This window comes from Gobius niger, assembly GCF_951799975.1.
Source record: "Gobius niger genome assembly, chromosome: 19".
Lineage (NCBI taxonomy): Eukaryota > Metazoa > Chordata > Actinopteri > Gobiiformes > Gobiidae > Gobius > Gobius niger.
The window spans coordinates 12255606-12278036 of record NC_136870.1 but is presented as its reverse complement, the minus strand read 5'-3'; the positions used below and the strand labels follow the sequence as shown (position 1 = coordinate 12278036).

The 22431-nt window shown below is 40.6% G+C and overlaps 4 protein-coding genes across 5 annotated transcripts; 1 reads left to right on the top strand and 3 right to left on the bottom strand.

Moving 5' to 3' along the window:
* Positions 1-30: 30 nt before the first annotated feature.
* kif22 (kinesin family member 22) lies at positions 31-6724 on the bottom strand (the record flags this gene model as incomplete). Of its 2 annotated transcripts, none has more annotated exons than XM_079578088.1 (13): positions 31-105; positions 178-237; positions 323-523; positions 967-1058; positions 1696-1876; positions 2662-2782; positions 2999-3113; positions 3658-4054; positions 4322-4531; positions 4606-4757; positions 5598-5725; positions 5820-6031; positions 6560-6724. In XM_079578088.1, the coding sequence occupies 13 exons, from the start codon at positions 6722-6724 to the stop codon at positions 76-78; spliced, it is 2064 nt and encodes a 687-aa protein (XP_079434214.1). In that variant the 3' UTR covers positions 31-75. The 2 variants fall into 2 exon arrangements, with proteins under 2 accessions (XP_079434214.1, XP_079434215.1); XM_079578089.1 differs by lacking the exon at positions 6560-6724 and adding an exon at positions 6227-6326.
* pagr1 (PAXIP1 associated glutamate-rich protein 1) lies at positions 6693-9860 on the top strand. The gene is made up of 5 exons (XM_079578117.1): positions 6693-6829; positions 7045-7230; positions 7830-8166; positions 8242-8330; positions 8410-9860. The coding sequence occupies exons 1-5, from the start codon at positions 6751-6753 to the stop codon at positions 8643-8645; spliced, it is 927 nt and encodes a 308-aa protein (XP_079434243.1). The 5' UTR covers positions 6693-6750; the 3' UTR covers positions 8646-9860.
* Positions 9861-10007: 147 nt separating this feature from the next.
* On the bottom strand, positions 10008-15472 carry tlcd3bb (TLC domain containing 3Bb). The gene is made up of 7 exons (XM_079578118.1): positions 15084-15472; positions 13838-14014; positions 13652-13735; positions 13286-13511; positions 12773-12868; positions 11203-11312; positions 10008-10774 (listed from the first exon to the last, which is right to left on the bottom strand). Exons 2-7 carry the CDS (start codon positions 13960-13962, stop codon positions 10504-10506), a joined length of 912 nt encoding a protein of 303 aa, XP_079434244.1. The 5' UTR covers positions 13963-14014; positions 15084-15472; the 3' UTR covers positions 10008-10503.
* A 1883-nt stretch (positions 15473-17355) lies between these two features.
* mazb (MYC-associated zinc finger protein b (purine-binding transcription factor)) lies at positions 17356-22422 on the bottom strand. The gene is made up of 7 exons (XM_079578099.1): positions 21631-22422; positions 21307-21457; positions 20539-20963; positions 19933-20180; positions 19776-19839; positions 19474-19645; positions 17356-19392 (listed from the first exon to the last, which is right to left on the bottom strand). Exons 1-7 carry the CDS (start codon positions 21661-21663, stop codon positions 19049-19051), a joined length of 1437 nt encoding a protein of 478 aa, XP_079434225.1. The 5' UTR covers positions 21664-22422; the 3' UTR covers positions 17356-19048.
* Positions 22423-22431: the final 9 nt, after the last annotated feature.

Below are 22431 nucleotides of genomic sequence, written 5' to 3'. Positions count from 1 at the left end.
GTAAAAGAGGCAACTACAAAAACATCACATAAAAACAAAGCATTAAAAAAAATCTTGAGAAAAATATCGAAGTCATCATTTGCCCATGGCGCTCAAAATATTTGCCTGAAAAAATAAAACTTAATGAAAATGAATGCAACACAAAAACAGACAGGATTTTAATCTATTTATGCGTACCTTCATAAAGGAGGCAAATCTCTTCTCAGTCATACCTTCAACCTTTCTCAGGTCTTCCACCTAAAAGAAACAGCATGCCGACCATTAAGACATGAAAACAAAACTGTACAAAACAAGGTAAGAAACAAAAATTGACAAAAAAAACCTTTGCGAAGTCTCCATGGATTTCCCGCCAGCCCTGAATGAGCTTGGCCTTTTTGTCCCCAATCTGCTGCAGACTTTTCAGCTCCTTCAGGGATCCACTGTTGAGAATCTGCATGATTTTTTTACGGGACTGTTCCAGGATTGTTGTATCCAGATGGGACTCCCAACCTCTCTCCATAATGTTCTCTTTACCATCAAGGGGCTATGGGAGAAACAGTCGTCAACACGTTTTAGTCATCATCTTGGACAGTTTATTTCACGCTTGTATACAAAATGTTTGATAGACAATTATATAAATAATTTGCTATATGTTGCTAAGCTCACATACATTTAAATGTGCATTATGGAACTGTTTATGTGAAAAATGTTTGTATTTATTTATGCCTATTTGACCTTTACTTTCAATCACAGTGGTCTCTGTGATGCCCCAGGATTCATCCTTTCTGGCTTGATTTCATGTTGACGGAACCTCTCAGCAGAAAACCAACAAAGCTATTGATCCTGGAGCATTGCAGAGGCCGCCGTGATGGAAAGTAAAAGCACCATACTAACCAATCACTGAGCCATTGGACCACAAAAAGGTCAATTATGCACAAATATCTTTTTTTTAAGTTCCATAATGCGCATTTAACCTCGACTACTGACCTCAAACTGGTCCGAAAGCTTTGGATCCTTCTTGAGACACACAGACTGCTTTTTGACAACAGCCAGTTGCTGCAGAGGCTGAAGATGGGAAACTAAAAAAAATAAGCACAAGATTACATTTTAGGTCGAGGTGATGATGAGGTGATATTATATCATGATGAAGAGATCATGACATAAACAACACATTATATGCATGTGGTAAATTATCAGTCTACCCCAGGGCGACTGTAGCTAAAATAGCAGCTTACACCACAGAGTGTGGAATAATGACTACAATGTAGCACTTCGAGAAACTTGTGACACAGGCTGGTAAAGTACAATACAAGTGCAAGCCTCTGTTAATGTTTGTCGTCAGGCTACTGTCCATGTTTTCGCAGTAGTATTTTCCTGTTTATGTTATATGTGGCCCACGACCCGCCGTGGGAGCCGAATCTTGGCCCACATCCCAATGAGGTCGACACCTCTTTAGGTAAACAAGTTATAACACTTACTTTTATGACATGAATAGATCAGCTTTAAAACATAATGCCAGACAGAGGTGCACTAATAAGACTGCTTTCGGAGTTGCTCTGAGCTTCTGAGGACTAAATGTACAATGTAATCCCAACTCATCGACATTTGATATATTAGGCTCTAATAGTTGTTTTCACTTGCTTTGAAAGTTGTTAAAGTTCACTTTTTGTTTTTTCAAATGTTATACGACTTATTAAACACACTAAGACTACTAACCTTGCAATGGTTGAACCACAGCCTTCTGCTTATTAGCTTTGGATTCCACTAAAGGTTTCCTTTGCAGAGGTGCTACAGTGTTCTTAAAGCTGGACTGTGGATTTACACCAGAGTTATCACCAGCTTTTCGACTGAACAGCATGGCTTTACTCTCAAACTCCTTCTGCTTTTCCTTGAGCTCCTGTGGACCAGTAGAGAGAAAATGACTTGTGTGAAGAAGCAAAAACTTTAAGATCTTATGCAAAGATATTATGCAACTTGCATGCTACAAGCAGAAGTTTTATTTTGGCTACCGCCTTCCCAGAACTCAAAATACTATTCCATCTGTTAATGTCATAAAATAGTATTGAAGGAATTGTTTCTCTATGTTTAAGTTCATACACGTTTACCAGACACAATCCAAGTACCTTTGCTATGCAGCAACTTGCGATGCCAACAGCCAGGGATTAAACCAACTAATTAGATCTTTTAATGAATAATAACTCTTTGGTTTCATATAGGGCTTTTTTGGACACGCAAAGACGCTTTATATTGCATTATTCATTCATTCCATAATTGGTGGTGGTAAGCTACTATTGTAGCCACAGCTGCCCTGGGGTACCGACAGAAGCGAGGCTGCCAAGCGGCACCATCCGACCACCACCAATTGACAGGATCGGGCAAAGCAAAGGCCATACCACCTTTGCTTTGCCTGGAAAGAGTCGTTGAATGAACGAATGAATGCAAAAGGTGCGTGAACATGTAATTTACTAAATCTAAACCACTTGAAAGACAACACCCACTGAGGACTTCTTGACAAAGAATACGTGCACAGTATATCATTAATCACAAACAGCCCCACCAGCAGATAACATTGTTAACTGCACTGCAACAGTGGGGCTTTGTGTGCAAAGACGTATGCATTAAATACTAAGGCTAGGGGCCCCAAAATCCTGTATAATATTCTTCGTGTAGTAGCAGTTTCACCTGGATCTCTTTTCGAGACTGGGCCACATCTTTCAGCATATCGAGTCTGTCTTTGTCTTGGCAGTTCATCATAAGCTTCTCCAGAGCAATCAGCCTGTCCATCACTGATGGATCTGCAAGACTAGAGATAGAAACAAACACATGTAAAATTCAGAACAGAAATAAAGCAAAATGGAATATTTCTGTGAATGTCAGTACTCAGTAGATGGCGTATAATAAAACATAAGTGGCACTGGCAGTTAACACTACTCTAATACTACTATTTTATTTCTTCCAATAAAAAGGCCAAGTGTATAATTAGATTAGCTACATAAATATGCACATCAGCAAAACTAACCTGTGATTATGGGAAGAGGATGCAGGGGTCTCAGCTTTTTTCTCTTCTTTTTGTCTCTTCTTCTGCGGTTCATTGCCAGAACTGCCGGCCTCATGGTCTTCTCTGGTCCGCTTCACTAGAAATGAGGACAGAGGGTAAACATTCATTATTCAGAGAACTCCCTGTTTTGGGAAGGAAGGTGAGAACAGTAAAGGCTTCAGTGGCTGAATTACGGAAAGGCCTGAAGACTCACACATTTATAATATATGAACAGTAAGCATTCATAATAATGCCCTCAGACTCAACAATCCTTTGATGTAACAGTGCCTCCTGCTGGTGGTGAATTGCTAAATATTGTCAACCCCAATTTATTTCATTTTTGATAGATGTATGAGCATTTAACTTAAGTCTGCAAGTCTAAATGTATTACGTCTAAATGTATAATTGATCTGGGCATGCATTTTGATGTAAAGTAAGTACCATGAAAGAATTGTTATTTAAAAGACTTAAGACTTGCAAGATTGAAATGAGCTTTTCTGTGCATCAGGAGTGAAGAAGGGCTTATAGATCAATCAGGAGGGGAGGGAGCTTGATCGTTCACCTTTACATTTTTCTCCCCACATCATCCACTTTAAGCACAAGACAAAACGGGGACTTGGATGCTTTAATTCTGTACTCACCTGGAATTGTGGGAATATGCACAGTTTCTCTGGTGAACGGCTTGTTAACAATAAGCTTGGATTTGGCTGCAAAGTTCAGTGCACTGAAAGTGTCAAAATAGTATTTGTACTCTGGAGCTATGTTTGTGATCATGACAGAGTGTGCAGAGCCACCCAGAGAGTCCTGCAAAAGGCGCGTGAGTTTACTGTCTCTGTACGGCACACGCCCAGATGTGCCAGAGTTCAAGGAGTCCACCACTTTGCTCAGAGTGAAGAGGGACAGGTTGATGGCGCCGCTTTCCTTGAGACGAATGCCTTGGTTACCCGTACGACGGTTATCCTCTGACCCTGCCAAGTCCACCAAGTACAACTTTCCAGTTTGCCGTCTATAAGGTAGAGTGCGCTGGGTTCTCACCACCTAATCCATTAAGAGGGAATGTGGATACAAACATTAGAAAAAGAGGCAACCACAAAGTACAGATTTGTGTAGAAAACAAGAGTTTGTTTCTCCCCCAGTAGAGTCCCAAAAAAGCATAGAGTTGGCTTATGAGATTGTTGCAGAGGAGAATTAGTTTCAGCACCAGCTACCAAATCCCAGCCTACTGCACAAGGCTATGACCTGTTAAGATGCTGTTTGACCACACACCGGTTAGTATCGTAAAAGAATACGAGTAGAATACCTCACCTTGATCAGCAGGATCGCATGGCTGCGACTTGAGCGCTGGTTTAGCTTTGTAGATGCAGTAGTGCGATTAAGAGTGGCAGGGACAAAGTACTTATCAAATTCAGCAAATGACGAAATAGTTGTGTGAGTGAGGCCAGGGATAAGAATATTCTTGTCTTTGTCTTCTCTGATTGGGAGGTCTTGAGAGTTTGGTGATAAAAGATCCAACACCTGATGAGAAAATGCAACAAGTCCATTGGAAGCATGATTATTATTATTTTTTCAACAAATCGTGGTTTATTTACCTTTTCATTGTAAATCTCCAAATAAGACATCCCGATACTGTAGTCCCATTCATCCACATCTTCCTTTGACTTGACCAGTTTGCAAACCTCACGAACAGCCCTTGGAATCACACCTGGCTGTTCAGAGCTGCCCAGCATAGTGTGCGTTTTGCCTGAGGGAGGGGAAAAATATCTAAATATCTAAAATATTGTGATGTTGCCGCTGTTATGGAGATTTAGCGGTTGAGTGCCAACAATCAAGACAATTTTTCATGATTTTATAGCACCACATGCTATGGCTCGTTTGAAAGCTGAGACTCTAGCTCTCTGTAGGTTAAAACAGTTTAATTCTACTGCCTCAGTTCCTGAGAAATCCAAAGCTAAACAGAGGCTAGTTTAGATCAAAATTACTGTTTGCTTTTCTAGATTTGGAGATAACAGGGTTTTATGCAACACTCTGATTAACTCCTCTCTCCAACTCTCTCCTCACTGGACTCACACTAACGTTATGGGAAGAGGCAAATGCCTAAATATTTCTGTTTCAAGTCAATTCTCAGCGACAACATTGCTGACACCGTGTGCAGTCTTCACTCGTATGGTTTCTCAGCGGTCCTTGGATCAATTTTGACCATTTAAAAACACTTAGAGAAATGTTAAACTCTCAACTGTTTCGATATGTACAGTTTACAGCTGTTCGCTACACAACATAAGGCCCCCTCGAACTAAAAAAAGAAAGAAAAGAAACGCAATAATATATAAAACGTCCAGATCATAACTTTTCCCAAGTTTTTGATCGTCATTTATTTCACTTCTGTTCATCACAGAGCTACCAAAATCACACATTACACATGGGTAATGTAATTACACATCACACAGGTGTATTAGAGTGTCTAGTTTCGTAATTTAAAAAAAGAAGAACAAAAAAAAAGGTATTTTTCTTTCTTCCGTTTTCGGCACTCAATGTGTTAATAACAAAGTTATATGAATAACAGTTGAACTGCAAAGGAACATACCTGCGCCTGTTGGCCCATATGCAAAAACACTTGCATTCTGCCCAGTTAGTACATGTGGCAGGATTGGCTTGACTGAGGAGAGAAAGACTTCTTGTTGCGTCGTGTTTTCTCCGTGGAAAGCGTCAAAGCTAAAAAAAGAAAAAGGGGGGAGGGGAAAGACTTGTGTTATCTGAAAGCTGTAGGCTTATATGATAGTATAACCTTCAGACCCAAAACACGTACTGATATTTGACGGTTTCTGTAGCATTTCTCCAGTTGATTATCTCAAGGTTTTGAGAATCTATGCCTCTCACACAGGGCCCTTCGTCCTTGTCGTCTGGTTTGGCCATATAAGGCCTCAAACGAACAGCCACACGGACACGGGACACCCGCTTGGTTCCTCCATCGGACACATGCACGCGCTGAGCCATGGCTAAATTAACCAAAACTAAGTCCTGCATGAAAAATGAAAAAGAAATGTATCTTATTTCAAACATATTGAAGGATGCACGTATACATGTGTTGTATGGCAATTGTTTTCGGCATCTTAGAAGAGCGAGCTGCTTCAAGTTACACATATTCATGACGTTAATGTTAAATCAAACACTAATGCAAGTTCTAACCTAGTAAAACATTAAAACGCATCTTACCGATATATTGCGCAGTTAGCGTATCCCTATCTTATATGTAAACATTGCAGACTCCGTGTTCATAAATGGCGACGGGCCGTTCACTTCGACTTTTTCAAATACGGCAGCCGGAAATACAAATTAACCAATCAGACGCCGCGGATGGAATGGGGCTTTTTCCCTCGTTACAAACATGAGTTTATAATTTCACGGAATTCGTATTTATTAATTTATTTGCTTTTTTGTTTCGTTCAACATCACAACGAACAACAACGCTTGATACATTTAATCAATCTGAAAAAAGGGATATAAGCTCTGCGACAAACGGTACTTTGAGCATCTTCCGGAAGTTACCTCAAACCACCATGGATCTGTAAAGATACTTCCGAGCTTCCATCTCTGTTGAAGAGTATCCAGATGCGTTTTATATCGGGGGGATATGGTACTGGTGCACGGCAAGCGCAACGGCGACGCCGCTCTTCCTCTTTTCAAAATGGCGCTTTGTTTACGTTTTCGCATTATCGTATATTATATATAACTCATTGATGCATTTTCTTGCCATACTACGGATAAAAAGAAATTTAATTTCGCGTTTTAGAGTTGACTTTCAAAGCCGGAGATCAGGTAGTTATTATGCTTATTTCATACATCAGCTAACACTACTAGCAACTTGCCCTTTCCTTATAGGCCTTGGAGTAAAAATAAAACCGTTTAGAGTTTTTTACTCATGAGATTGTATGCTAGTTACTTCAATCAATCCGTGTATGTTTTAATATGCATAGTTATATGATTTTATTAGTCATTTAACATTTATGTGATTCTTGTTCACTGTGTTCAAGTGTTTTTAGGGTTTTTCTGCTCCCAAATGATGCAAGCTGAGGCTTTGGACCCAACAGTGAGGGAGGGCATTGCGGCTCTTGGCGTAAAAGACACCGAGCAACCTGCAGCATTCAAAAAAGAGGATGCAGAATCTATCGACACTGATATGACAGCTGCCCTAGAGAAGTCAGACGCCAAAGATAAAGGTATGTCAGTGTATTACATTTACATCCACCCTGTCATGACATATTTACAGCTTCACGTTCTATAGTTTGCCCAATTAGAGAAGTTTGTTACCTGCACAGTCATACATAGAGAACTGTGTGCAGTGAAATGTGTTTTATATACCTGTCTTCAATAGCAAGTGAAAAAAACAGCACAATTAATGACTCTGTGAATTGTTCCTATCACGACAACATTGTAGTTTTTTTTAATGTTTTGCATGATTAAACAAAGGTAATAAAATAAAATGATAATGTTAAAAGTGAATTAGTCTTAAATATTCCAGTATTCTGAGAGTTCACCACGCACACAGTAAGCACCAGGAAGCCTAGCCTAGCGAATGTAGTGCGGGAGGGGCTGATGGCGCAGACTGGTTGCCTCGCTTCCGTCAGTCTACCCCAGGGCAGCTGTGGCTACAATAGTAGCTTACCACCACCGGGTATGGAATGACGCATAGTACAATGTAAAGCGTCTTTGAGTGTCCAGAAAAGCGCTATATAAAACCAATGCATTATTATAATCCAGTGATGCAGATTGAGTTGTATTGTTTCAACTAAACATACATTTACCTCCTCAGATGAAGATGCCGATGCGCTAGAAACTGAATTGACCTTTAAGGATAAGGATGAAGCTCAGGCAGATGCTCCAGTGGACAGCAAAGATACACAGCAGGCCTCAAGAGACACAGAAGAATGGGAAATTGCTTATAGCGATGAGGAAATGGAAGATCCAAAAAACTGGATTCCTCCTCCGTCTGAAATTAAGAGACTGTATGAGCTTCTCGCCAAAGGTGAAATGCTTGAAATGAACTTTGTGCCACTTCCAAGACGGCCACCAACACCTGAACGGACACCTTCACCTGAGAGAGATGACGAAGACGAAGCAGCAAAGGAAAGGGAGAGGGAAGAGAGAGATCGCAAGTGTGTTTCTAATGTTCTTTTATTACTTTGTAAAGGTGTTGCTTCACTGGGATTTATTGAAACCATATTTTTCAGGCCTCCATCTCCAACTGAATTTGACTTTGATGAGGAACAAACACAAGCAACCCCCAAAAATGCCTTTATGAACAGGCGCAGAACTCCAGGTTGTACACATATTGTGTTGTTCAACTGCTGTCATTAATAACAGTGAAGGTAATAATTATTCTATTCTTTCTTTCCAAGGGTCATCAGCACGCTCATCTGTGAAAAGGGAAGCTAGATTGGACAAAGTATTATCAGACATGAAGCGGCATCGTAAGATTGAGCAGCAGATATTACGCACAGGGCGAGATCTCTTCAAATGCGAGAAGAAGGTGGAAGAAGCCTTGTCTCCCAACTCACAGAAGGAACGGGAAAAAGAGAGAGAGCGAGATAGTAATCCCAACACTATCTTCTCCCCAAGGCAGAGAAGATACTGAATAATTTAATTGGAGGACTTCTTGCTCAGCCCCAACAGAATTAAAACTTTAATTTTGATGTAAGCATTTTGTATGTTTTCTATGCGTGTTTTTTAATGGCAAGACATTTGTAATCCTGGACAAATAAAATATCATTTTATCAAGTTATATTTGGCAAATCCTTGTCATTCTAAAGCATGACGACAGATCAATACCCCAGCTATGGTTAAATCTAGCTCCCTCTAGTGCACAAATGATCATCACAACATCACTTCATGACATCAATGAAAGACAAAAGACAAACATGGTCAGGACAGGAGAAGTATATTTCGCTATGTTTGAGTAACAATACAGCCTTCACATAAGGCTCAGAAGCATAGAGTATAATATGTATGCATAAATATGCATTCAAATCACAAACAGAATAAATAAATAAATACTTACAAATAAATAACAAGCATTTTGTGGAATATACAGTACGTTTGTTGAGTTATTTTTATTTTGTTTTTTTAGCATTGGCCAGAAGCAGTATGCTATGAACTATGGATGAGGGAATGGATGTTCTGTGTTCAACATGCCCACAGTTGTCCAAGTTTTGGCACGCCATCTCAATGATTACTGCGCTTAAGTTTTTTATCTTCACCCATTTCCAGGAACAAAATATGGTCGTCGTACAATAAAGTATTAAAGGCTTGAACGTATCAGTTGTTAAAGTTTTTAAAATTTTTCGAGCTACATTAAAATAATTGGCAATGTACAAATGTGCTGCTGTGGAACACTGTCCCGTTTGTTTCCCTTCAACATGGACCATATCATGTCCGCAAGTAATACTAATACTCAAATGAAATAATCCAGGCAGATCACATGAGTAATATTCAGTTAACACAACACTAAGCTTAAAAACATGACAACTGCTGCTACTGTGCATCACTTGCCTTTCTGCAGAACATTGTGATACCAGTAATTGGAATGAAGTTATCTACATTGAAACAATTAAAAAGTGTGTTAATGTCTGGAATTTGCATACACTAGATGTAAAACGGAAAGAGTGAAATGTACTTATTCATGAAAAAAAAAAAGACAAAAATAACACTGACATGGAAATAGGGACAATTTTACATCAGCTATGTACATCCTTCACATCTTTCAGTCTAGAGGATCCTTCATTTCCTCTCAGGGTAAAAATAAATAAATAGTTAAAAAAGAAAGTAAAATATTTAAAATGTGGAAAGGGATAAGGCAGCAGAATACAGTCTTATGAGATTATTCCCTTCTATTGATGAGTCAGTCTGCAGGTTGGTTACATTTTGTTAGAGTGACAGTGACTACATAGAGGATACAGATAATAAACACTAACGAGTCAAAGTACTGCTTAGCCAGAAGTTTGTTTTTTTTTCTTTTGTGAAGGCCAGATTCATTACTAACTTGAATGAGGCCTTACATCTACAGCAAATGTTCTAAGATACAGTATAATACATTCCTATTTTTCTGCTCTTAAGAATCAAGGCAGAGAGGATTAATTTGATCTACATGAGGGAAATAGCCATCTATGCTTCCTAACATACAAGGGATTCCTCTTAGGTCAGTGCATGTTCCTGTCTGTCACAGTGCCTGATGACATCTTTAAATACTGGGTACCATTGCCTTTAGATGATTAGAAACCTTACAGCTGAAGTCTCTGAAGGCCAGAAATCTGATCATTAGATACTTTGACTTCTGGTTAGATGACTTCAACAATACATTAGGCAAGAGTTTGTAGCCTTTATATTGCTACTTATTTCAAGTTGAACTTAGCCTTCAAACTTTCTTTCTTTCCTTCATTCAACTCATTGGTACATTCCCCTCTCATCCCTCCCCATGGAGCCCCCCCCATCCCCGTTCAGTGTGTTGTCAGCTCAGACTCTGTTGGCCGCGTGCTGTAGCCATTCGCTGGCTGAGGCAGAGCAGTATCATCGGTTTGCTGCTGTTCCTTCGGTGTGGCCGATGTCCCAGGAGATATCCGAGAGCGTGAGGTTCCTGTAAAGAGTCGCAGGGCGCCCCTGCAAATGAGTGAGAACCAGTAGAGCTGGGGCGCCATAAGTATACCAGCACCAAGGTTACAATGCCACGGCACTGACAGGGGCACCATGTAGAATGGGATGGACGCATACCTGGAACCAACAGGCAAGACAGAACATTATCTAACTGTTCTGAATGCAATTACAAAAAAGAAAGCTGTATATATATATATATATGCATAGACAAAACTGCAGATTGTGAGAAAACAGATATAAAGAAAAACCCTGTTTCTACCAGGCGGTACAGTACGAGTAAGTTCACTTCAGAATGTTAACTTAAGTTCTTTTCAGCTACAATACCAGTCCGAATATCAAGGCCACAAGTGTTTGGCTTGAGGCTATGACGTCCATATAGGTATACTTTATTTAACTTTGCAATTTTTGTTATTACCAAACACAAATTAAAATGACACATCTTGACTAGATTGGATGCATGGTGAACAATATACTGTATGTTACAATTTCCAACTGGGACAATACTGTGACCGCACTGTGTGATAGAAGCGGGTGTCAAGACGTACCTTCCATATACGTAGTAGAGGTAAGGGAAGAGGAGGACTCGACAGATGAAAAAAGTGATCAGCATTAGAGCCCCATTCACTTTGTGCAGGAGAGTGTGCTGTTGTTTATACTGAGAGCAGAAACAACCAAGAAGTCCGGAGAAAGAGGAGAGGGAAAAGAGGCAAGCAGTACAGTTTGTTGAAAGCCAACATTGTTAATCACATTTGTCATTATTCAGTTAATGCTACGTTATGTTATACTAAAACACATACAGTACTACATGAACTGCCGATGATTAAAACCATGCCCTTTTCTTCTGTTTAAAGGTATGTAAATGCCGTTGGCATGTTACATCTTACAACGCAATTAGGTTTTGTTTAATTATTGAAGAATGTGACAGTACGGCTTTAAATTCCTACCAAAATATTGAAACACTGACTTAATTATTCTGAGACTATTAATGTTATTTGCTGTTCTATGACAGTCCCATCACAAATATCTTTATCCGACTACATGCAGACTATTGGCCAATAATTGTGACTTGCTCTACAGATGCAAAAGGATCTCTATGAAGCCATATGGTCATTATTTACGTCGTTGCTTATCTCACAGTCACAGGCTGTTGTCAGGGACAAGGAAAGGGGGTGATAGAGGGGCGAAGGACAAGCTGATATTGAATCTGCTGAGCATCCCGTCTAAATACTAGAGGCTATATTAAGAGACAAACAGCTGTGAGAGCCTTAGAGGCGACAGGCATAAAACAGAACACTCACAGAAAGCCCTAACCACACTACACATTACCAGTCATCCTGTTGCTTTGTATAGTATTCATGAAAATGCTGCATAAAAGGAAAATAATTTTAATCCAATTATACAAGAAAAGGAAGGACAGTACAGATTCACCAGTCATGCGCACATGCAAAATAAAGCAGTTATTCACTCTTTCAGGGTCATTCCATGTCAAACTAACCAATGTATCCTGCTCAGCCTTCTCGGATTTGCTTAAATAGTGAGTGTGTGTGAAGCTAGGAGTAAACTTTTGGAGTTTGTGTGTGAGTGTGTGGACATGTTAGACCAAAATCATGGCTTTAAGGATAAATTTGACTTCTCAAATGTTTGCTCAAAATGAATGAAATGCTCAGTATTTGTTCTACATATTGCGAAGAACGGTAGGTGTAAATGATGGGATTCAGTATTAGATCATTTGTCATTATAATACATTATACGTGCAATGCCTGCCAAATATGAAAATATAAAATTCATTCCATAATTCAGACCTAAATAGCTTTGCAAACACACACACACACAACTGCAGTTTGTGTGGGAATAGGATTATGTCATTACTACCTAGGACTTACATCTATTTTATTTTATTTCACTGATCCAAAGAAACATATGACACCATATGATACAAAACAACTCTACAAATAGAGCATGAGCTCTTTAGTAAATGTAGAGAAGCTCATATTGGTGCATCAAGGTATATATCGAACTTGGTCTGGTAAAGATGGGACTCTTGATGTTTTGTTTTTTGTTAACAAATGAGTTGATTTGACATGGAACAACACTAATGTTGGATAAGTTACTTACCTGGATAAGTATTTTTCCTAAGCAGACAGATGGAGTGCTGAGCTCAGCCATAAACATTATACCTTGGAAATAATCTCCCTTTCCTTGCCGAAAGAACTATAGAAAAAAAAAGAAATGAAAAGTAATCATTATTTCTCACCATCTTATAAAAGAGTAAACTTTACAAGTACCACCAGGCCTAGATCAAGAACAAATCAGGACAGATCTATAAAGGGTTTAAAATTAACCTAAAATTAACTCACTGCAATAAATCTCGATGTAAATAATGTCTCACCACAAAAACATCAACTTAAATGCATTACTGAAGCACAAATGAAATAATCAGTAATCATAATGAATAAAGTCTAAATTTGCAGAGAAACTTGAGTGCCACCTGAGAAGCCCAAGTATAATCAGCCGTAAACGTGCGACAGTTTGAGAACCATTGATACACTAACGCCTCATATCCATCATGTCATGTCCAAATCTCAGATAGTTTCTACAAACACAAATATGACAAAGAATGACCGTTACCACAGAGACGGGGAAGCAGACGGTGACCATAACGACATGGTGCAGCACCATAAGGAACTCGCGGCGCAGATAACTGGTCAGCGCTGAGCTCATGGAACGAGGCACAGCGGCCGCCTCCTCATGACCTTTGACCTGAATCTTGTACCAGTAGCACATGAACATGGCGTAGATGTCATACACAAAGTAGGGAACAGCAAACATGATGTACGTGCTCGTCAGCCAGTGCCTGTGTGAAGAAACCAGACGCGGTGTTACATACAATAGCGTAACATTGATAACATTATGATATTATGATGATAGTAGAAAAATAATGAAAGCAAGTCGGTTATTTTAGTAATCGGTATAGCAAAATGTAGATTATCTTACTGGTCTTCTAAGATGTCTTTACATGAAGATGCAATGATGTACCCAGCCGAAGAAGCCATAACAGCCTGGACTGATGACACCAACCTACAGAAACATTACAGGGGGGGAAAATGTATTAATTACTGACATGGTTTAGAGAAGGAGACATTTTTCAAGTTATATTTTGCTCTATTTCAATTGCCACACCTGGCCGACACAATGACGGCGTCTCTTTCGCTCCATCGCAGTGCAGGGAATGACTTTAAACATTGTTTTGACAGAAGGAAAAGTCCTGGAAAGAACACAGAGCCTGCAGCTAGGACGGTCAGCATGGTGCCAGTCGGCGAGGCAGCAAGTTCAGTGGGCAATCAAAATCGGTCTTCTCTGTAAAAAGATCAGTAAAAACACAGACTTTGTTGATCATATCACAACGGCAACTCCTTTTAATCAAGATTGGACATAGTCAAAATGCTGTTGAAAAAGAAATAAAACTGTACATGGAAACTGGACAGAGGGGAAAGAGATAAGCTATCATTTGAGCACAGAGCAGAGGGGCTCTTTGTGCTGCTTAATGCACTGTCCCTGTAACAACAAAGGCTCACTTTTCTATTGCATCCTGGAGCTACCATGTGGTATGTGGCTTTGAAGATTGCTTAGACTAGTCGAGCTGAACGTTCTAGTCTAGTCCATTAGAAAAGTACACACTGCATTACATAGTCCACTGTTCCTGGAAAAATGATCAATCAATATTGTCTCATACAGAGACTAAGTTTAAGGGTGCTACTGTAACTACAGTAACCAAATAGAAAAGTATTTTTAAGACTTGCAATAGGCATGATAAAATGACTTGCTTTGACTACATGGAGAATTTGTTTAACCCATCTGCAACATGCCCTGGGTCGAAGAGCTTGAACAAGAAACATTTAGGCTAATAAACACCTTGAACTAGACCCTATTGTACGACACTTATAGATAAGAGAAGCAATGACTGATGCAAATATGTTCATCAGCTGAACTAAATCAAGGAAAGAATAAACAAGCACAAACAGAAATGGACAAAAACACTACTCAAACTCTGGGTAACGAGAGCTAAACTTTGCAGCTGGTGCGCAGTGTCACAGTTGCTTTACACTAAATGTAAATGTCATCCTTGATGTGCTGCTGTTAGTAGGTTAGTCTGTCAATGTAAACGGGAACTAAACAACTATGTATTTAAAGCGCCAACCTTGAAGAAATACTCGCGTGTCAAGTGACGCCAAAAAGAATAAAAAGAAACTATTAACGTAGCTAGAAACAAGAAGGCTACATAAAACCGGGCTAGACCGTTGGGTTAGCCTATTTGTTTATAGCAGGTAGCATTAGCAACTAGCGGATCATGTAGCTAACGAACTTGCTAACAAACACACAGCCGATAAGCTACATATGACAAAGGTAAAATGCAAAAGAAAAGTACTTGCGCAGAGCCTTTGTTGAGTCTAGTCAACGACCAGTGGAAAACCTCGTCCAGCCACGGGATGTAGATAAAGATGTCCCAGGGCTCTCTGCCTCGATGCTCCGCATGTTTATGTGGCCGATTCAATATATCTGCAGCGTAGCACTGACGAGCTAACGCTAGCCTGCAGCAGGTCGCACTGAAATACTTGAAAACAGCTCACTGTGAGCTTTGGTCACCAATCAATTCGACTATATATGTATTTAACAGGTTGATGTGGAGTTTGATCCCAGTCTTCAAATATTATGCGATAATCCACCCTCTATGCCATGTCATCTGTCTGACTCTGGGCAGGGATGCGGCTGCACCGTTGACTCAACACTGAGCTCTGCTGCGCCAGCGACTTCCTCTCCTCATCCTCCAGCAGCAGAGGCGCATGTCATCACTCACGGCTCCGCATTTTATACATGACTTGGTTTCTGTGCCAAATAAGTTAAGAAATAATCATTCCCACGGGTAAAAGTTGCCGAATCTGTAAACTATGGTGTGTGGGCATATATAAATGAAGCACTCTGTAATGTACATCTGGAAGAGATCGTTGCCTCAGCTATTATCACATTTGATGAGTTTCAACATAATCAATACAATCTGAAACAAAACAGCTGGATACGTTCTGAAAACTATTGGAAATGTAATGAAGTTTAACCTGTGTAGCCATGTCTTAATTGTAGCCTACAGAAATGTTTCTGTCAGGAGGTTTTCATTCTGATTGGAAATAACATAATTAGGGAGAGTAATACCAACTCAAAGCATCTGCAAGCCCTGCCCGCAGCCTCCCTGTAACTGTCACTCATATTCATCTTGTGCACACTTTTCATCAAGATGCTCTGGCACCCCCAGCAGGCTGCAGCACTGGGGGTTTTGCCTAAGGACCCATACTGAAAAACATTAGCCCCAGTGGGGTTTCAAACCCAAATCCTGTGCAGCTTGGGCGACTTAGCGGCTGAACTATCTAGCTGAAGAATGTTATGCCGCAAAAGCAGTGAGGCACCCATCCTCGCTTGAGGCCTTGAACACCAGAGTAGTACACCCCAGATGTATTGTACCAAGAGGCCCATGGCCTGTCAATCCCGTTCATGACTGCAGGGATAAAGTAGAAAGTCATCCAAGTGGCTGGTTTAGTGTACTACAGGACCATGTGGGCAGGGTGCGGACTAAAATCTCATTTGAAAGTGGGACACATTTGCAAAGGTGGCAGATAATGACCGAACCAAGAACCTGTGGGACTTCTAAATACAGTTGGCAGAAAGGTGATGGTCAAAATACCCAGACCTTGTGGTGGTACAGAGGAAAGCCATTTGTCAAAGTGATGGCAACATCAGGAAAAAGGAACATGAGAAATTCCAGGGACTCACAGAAGAGCTGCAGAAAGCCTGGATGGTTAAGGTAGCCTATTAGTAGTCATTGGAGAACTTGGGGCAGTAACCTAACCCCCAAATTGGAGGACAGGCAACAACAGACCCCAGGGAAAAAAACATCTCAGTCAAGTAAAGTGCAGTTCAAAAATAGGGCTAATCTGCCCTAATAACTAAAAATATTTATAGATAACCTAACGCACCGCCATCTCCTTTCTTCTCTTTCACGTCCATATTGAAGTGCAACGCAAAAACATATGGTATAGTTTAACCTAACCGTTCGTAGCTCTGTTAAGAGCGTCCGGGTGATAATTAGGGGGTCACAAGCACTATCCTTTATTAAATCTTGGTCAGTGACTTCACTGACACTTTTCATTAATTCTCATTCATTTGTTTCTATTCTCATTATCCGGAGCAGTTTCCCTCTTTCTAAATTATCACTCTGATGGTTAAACAGCTCAATCCTGACAGTTTGGTTCACATTTCTCAACCAGAATAAATGAGCCCCGTCAGTGTCGAGTTGGCTCTTTTCAGGCTCACTGCTGCAATGCTTTCTCACCACCAGATGGCGCCCATACAATGAAGCCTCCCAACACTGTGATACAGTGTGATACAATATTGAAAGTGTGACACACACACTTTGAGGTATCCTCTATTTGTGATGGGTAGATCACCCTAGCTTGGAACTGAATATGACCATTCACAGCTCGTGAATAACCATGTACATTTTTTTTTTTAAACTGCTAACAGCGAAACCACAGATTAAATAACTCACCATCGACAATATTACAATATGGACATTGGTAATTTCCTCATTTTACTTTAAATTGTCCAAATTACAAAATAACAGGAACTCTACTTAAACTACAAAATAACATGACTGTAGTAATTGTAGCATTTTATCCTCTAACAACTCTTTAGACATGCATACAGTTGAGAAATATAAAAATATAAATATAAATACAGTACATCCCATTAATAATCTTATTGAATTCATGACTAAAATCAGATGTTTTTTCATTAACAAATTAAAACGTAGCAGATTACAATAAGGCATTAAGATGTTTTGCGATAGCTGTACAGAATCAAAGAGAGGTATCGTTTTTAGTTTACCCTAAAACAGTATTACTAGTGTTAACCAAAATACTACTTAGTCAACATCAAAGATAAGAGAGAAAAAAAAAAGACACAACACTAAAAAAATAACATGAACACAACCAAGTAAAAGCGCTCCAGTACACACCGGATCTGTTAACGTAGTGGTGCCATCATACTTATTACAACCATTTTACATTGTCATTCTCCCTGGCACCAAACTCACAGTAAAACTAAATACAAAACATACATGTGATGACAAAAACACACTTTTATAAAATGGTGCAATTCTAAATCTAATGCATAAATTCAATTATTTAACTGGTACACAAGAAGAAGAAGAGAAAAAAAAAAGTCTATGGCAGCAACAAGTACAATCAACTGAACAGCTGTCACTATATAGAAACGCTCACAGCCAACTAGGTATTTTTGTCATGACAGCTTTTTTAGTGGCATGGCTGAGCTAACTCGTTTGCATGCAATGGTAGTTTCGGGTGCAAAGGCTACCATGTCAGAAGCTGAACTGCTAATACGCAGATTTTTTTTTTCATTTATTATTTTTTTAAATGGCCAGATCTCGACAGGAAGACTCAGAGCATAACCACACTAAATTTACTGATCTGTTATTTTTAATCCTTGTTGAATCAAACTACTAAGTTTAAGGTGCTTAAAACCCCTGAATGCAGTCATCAATTATCTCTGTACCTTACAAAAATAAGTGTAAGTATGTCTACAAATGCATAACAAACAGTGGCTACTCAGGTTTCAACTATAAACTCCAAACAGCGCATTCAGAGTGTAGTAAATTCTGCTTTTTAGATTTTTGACGCTCAAATCAAGTTGCATAAGCCCAAACAATAATTCTATTTTCTTTATGTTTTATGCAATCTACCACTCAAAATTACCCAGAAAGTGATGGCAAGAGGTAAGGTAAGCTGGTGTGGAAAATATAGGTTATTTGTGTAATGTGATGTCATAACATAGCAACAGCATGGCAGTTAGCAATCACAGCAGCAAATTGAGTGGCAAGTCTGCAATGTTTTTTCTTTGATTTGCCACTCAGTTTGCAATGTTGAAGATTCTATTTCTATTTAGATTTAAAATGTGCATACCCTCTATACAGTACTTTCAGGGCTTGGAAGTAGTCTATATGCCTGAAATGGAAGGAAAAAAAACAAAGGCAGAGTAATAAAAAAAAGTAAGGATGCCAGATTTATGTGTTTTTGTTGTGAAACACATTCAGATTACATTTGACCAGGTAATTAGAATAACCATAATTTTAGATTTGTCGTTAGTGTTAATCTGACTGGTACAGCCACACTACCCTACTTTTTTGCTGTTCTTTAAATAATCTCACCTTGAGCCTTTGCATTTTTTTTTTTACTGACCTTGTGTTAACATCTGAAAACTGAAAACTGGATCAACTTTCTACAACCTTGCTTAAAAATAGAGTGATATTGGCTGGGCTTGGTGCTGCTAACTCTGTGACTGTGGTACTGCAATACTTGAGCAGTCTGTGACCAGCAGATCCACCACTGTGCCGCCAGTGACATAGACGGGATGAGCAGTCACCAAGTTGCTGAGAGATACTGAGCTGCTGGAGGCCACGCTGGAAGTGACTGGGCTGGAAGAAGCCTGGTTGCTGTTGTGAGTGCCCATGTGCCCCTGGAGCTGGGTAGGTGTCTTGCAGTGGACGCCGCACAAGTGGCACACAAGTACCCCACCAGCGGTTGTGCCACCAAAACCGCCAGGACTTTCCTTCCACTCCTGTCCATGATGCTTTTGTGCATGGACGCGAAGGTAAGTCAGTGTGGTAAAGCCTAATGGGAAAAGATAATTGGTATGAGCGACTATTGGTTATAAAATATACTTGTGCACTAATACAAAAAGTGTGTCCTTACTGCGGTTGCACAAGTGGCAGACATGGTGCTGTGACTGGTTGTGCACTCTCATGTGATCTGTGATGTAGGCAGCAGAGAGGAGCTTTCCACATATATGACACGGGACCTTCTCTTCATGACGAATCATATGTGCCCGCAAGCGATCTTTTGTTGCAAAGCTTGACTCACAGGTCTACAAATAAACAAATGTATGTTTGTCATTTTATCATATAAAATCTATAGGCAATTAAACTTTTTCTGCCCATAATACCCAAAAGTGCAAAGTCTGCATAAATTCTGTGCTAGTAAAGCAATTGACATACAGGGCATTTGAATGGTCGCTCTGATGAGTGCACCTGTCGTACATGACTGTTGAGGTGATCGGGTCTATCGGAAGAAGAGAGGAAAAAAGGATGTTTTGGCTCAATCACCATGCATTTGAATCTTCACTTTCAACAATAACTTCATCAAATAGCGTACCTGGAGAATGCCTTGCTGCATTGTGGGCAAACATAAGGTTTTTCCACGCCGCCTTGATGAGAGCGCACATGGTGACTCATGCGGTCCTTCCTCTTAAAGCGCTGTTGGCAGATGGGACAGGAGAAGGGCTTTTCATCTGAGTGGGACAGGCGATGGCGGTTGAGATGATAAACATCACGGAATGCCTTCCCACAAGTTTCACAAGCATGATTCTTCTTCACTGGGTTTGAGTTTGTGTTTGACGGACGCTGAGGAAAGAATGAAAACAAGAATTAAGCAATAGACGCAAAAATTAGGGACTAACAACATCATGCAAAGGCAAATGTTTTTACAAGACTGTCTTACAGAGAACATGCAGAAGCACATAGAGGTGCAGAGCGTGAATTATTTAACTCAGAGGGAAACGTTTTGTGTTAGTAAACTATTATATCCCACAAATTTCTGTTTTCATCCATTATATCCATTATGTGACAAAGCAGAAGGCATGCACACATTGCTTTAATGTTTTATCCTCAGACAGTAACTACCCAGGGCCAGGCTGCTTAAGAAGACATGCTTTGAGGTTTTGGGGTCGACAACAGCCATCATGACAAAGCCCTGACCCACCTGTACTGTCGTCCCTGTAGCCATGACGACAGCAGCAGGAGGCGGAGCATGGGGGTTCACATTGGCCACTACATTTGCAATGGCAACCCCTTCACCGTCCTGACTAATCAGGGTGGGATGCTGGACTCCCGCCAGCACGTCGGGAGAGTCGAGAGGGGGAGGTACAGAGAGGTGTAGCAGGGACAGGGGCACTGAGGTCCTCTCCGCCCTCCCATCACCCCCCACCGCTACCACCGACGGGACGACCGATGCCACCTGCCCCACCACTGCCTCTTGTGCTCCCTCCACCTGCTCTCTGGCCCTGTCCTTCATGCGTACCCCTGTGTGGACCGACTGGTGCCGCCGCAGGTTGTAGTTGTTCTTGAACTGCTTGTTGCAAATGGCACAGATGTGGGCAACACGTGCCGGGCGGGACACAGGCTTCACTAAAGCAGGAAAAGAAAGTCAATTACAGTCCAAGCCCTGCAGCGATTTCATGCTTGTGATATGGAAGCAGGTCTGCATAATGCAAATTACTGCAATGCATGTCATAACCTGAGATTACCAAATCAAGTTGAAATTTGCAACTCGATCTCATTTTCATCATTTTCAAATAAAGTTAATAACACAGTGACAATAATGTTCATTTCATTAGATAAATTGCAAGTGTGTGATGTCAATTATTTACATTATCTAGAGATGTGATCTGAAAAGGGCTTTGCTTTATTCTTTGTTTACTGTTCCTTATTATCAGCCACCAAAACTCCAACCCACAATATGGTCCCTTACCTGGCATGGGCTCCTCGTTGAGAGCAGCAGTGTCCACAGTGGAAGGAGGCTGTACTATTTGGTCTGTGGGTGGGGTTTGGGGAGAATTCGTTTGCCCTGGCATGAGCTCTGATTGGAGACTCCCATCCCCTTGGTTTTGGGTGGGAGTATTCTGGAGGAGCAAGTAAAAGGCCACCATCAATGTAAACACACGAGTCAGAGCATTTACAGAACTGCTGAGGGAAAACTACAAGCTCAACTGAGACCACTGACATGCATCCAACATGACAAAACGTGAATAATGCGCGTAAACATGAGGTGAAGATGCAGAGGGACATGGCCTACCTGGAAGAGAAAATTGCTCCAAGCAGCATCCATTTTGCGCCACAACGACGGAGATTATCAAGTTAGCTTCTGATTGGAGTTCAAAAGAGATGTATTTACATATTTCTTGTCCTCTGAAAACCTAAGTCGAGAAACTCTCCATCCAGCGGTGGAAATGAAAGTTGCTGCAGAAAATAGTCGTCTGAGATAATATAGTCATTGAGGTAGCTGCAGTCATTAAATGCACGCAGCTGTTTAACGTAGGCAGCTGTGCACAGGCCAAATGCAATAGCTGGTCTTAGGTTTTCAAGTTTAATAGAAACAATGTAGCGACAACACAAACCGTGACCTGCAAAATCAAGATCACGAAAAACTGTTCCCTAAAACCGAACCAAAACGATGTTTAACTAAAATAAGACAAAACAAAAATACTGTCGCCTACGTGGGGAAAAATGCATTTAAGCCTCATGACAAGTATGGATGATAAAAACAACCGTATCTACTAGCACAGCAGTGCATGCTTAGTTTGGAGTATTTCTGAGTCTGTTTGTCCGGGTTCCTCGATAGGCCTCACGGGTGTTTTCCGAAGCCTCGCTGTCGAGTCAAGCTCTGACCCCCGCTGGAGGCGCTCTCACCGGGCCGCAGCCTCGCTCCTCACCTCGGCCGTTCAGCAGCGAGGATGTCATCTTTCTTTTTTTATCGCCCGCTCTCCCTCCTCCCTCCCTGTCTCTTTCTTCCTTTGCTTTTTTAATTCCTCTTTCTTCTCCCCCTCCTCTCCTTTTCTCGCACCGCTATGTCCCACTTGCTCTTAAAGGGATCGTC

What these genes read in the sequence shown, in the direction of transcription:
- pagr1 (XM_079578117.1), top strand. Translation starts at nt 6,751, where the DNA reads ATGCATTTTCTTGCCATACTACGGATAAAAAGAAATTTAATTTCGCGT. An exon ending in GTCAGACGCCAAAGATAAAG is followed by an intron (nt 7,231 to 7,829) that starts GTATGTCAGTGT and finishes CCTCAGATGAAG; the next exon opens with ATGCCGATGCGCTAGAAACT. An exon ending in GAACAGGCGCAGAACTCCAG is followed by an intron (nt 8,331 to 8,409) that starts GTTGTACACATA and finishes TTTCTTTCCAAG; the next exon opens with GGTCATCAGCACGCTCATCT.
- tlcd3bb (XM_079578118.1), bottom strand. Translation starts at nt 13,962, where the DNA reads ATGCTGACCGTCCTAGCTGCAGGCTCTGTGTTCTTTCCAGGACTTTTC. An exon ending in AAAGACATCTTAGAAGACCA is followed by an intron (nt 13,512 to 13,651) that starts GTAAGATAATCT and finishes TTCTTCACACAG; the next exon opens with GCACTGGCTGACGAGCACGT. An exon ending in CTCTACTACGTATATGGAAG is followed by an intron (nt 10,775 to 11,202) that starts GTACGTCTTGAC and finishes TGTTGGTTCCAG; the next exon opens with GTATGCGTCCATCCCATTCT.
- mazb (XM_079578099.1), bottom strand. Translation starts at nt 21,663, where the DNA reads ATGGATGCTGCTTGGAGCAATTTTCTCTTCCAG. An exon ending in CTACAGGGACGACAGTACAG is followed by an intron (nt 20,181 to 20,538) that starts GTGGGTCAGGGC and finishes TTCTTTCCTCAG; the next exon opens with CGTCCGTCAAACACAAACTC. An exon ending in TGCAGCAAGGCATTCTCCAG is followed by an intron (nt 19,840 to 19,932) that starts GTACGCTATTTG and finishes TTCTTCCGATAG; the next exon opens with ACCCGATCACCTCAACAGTC.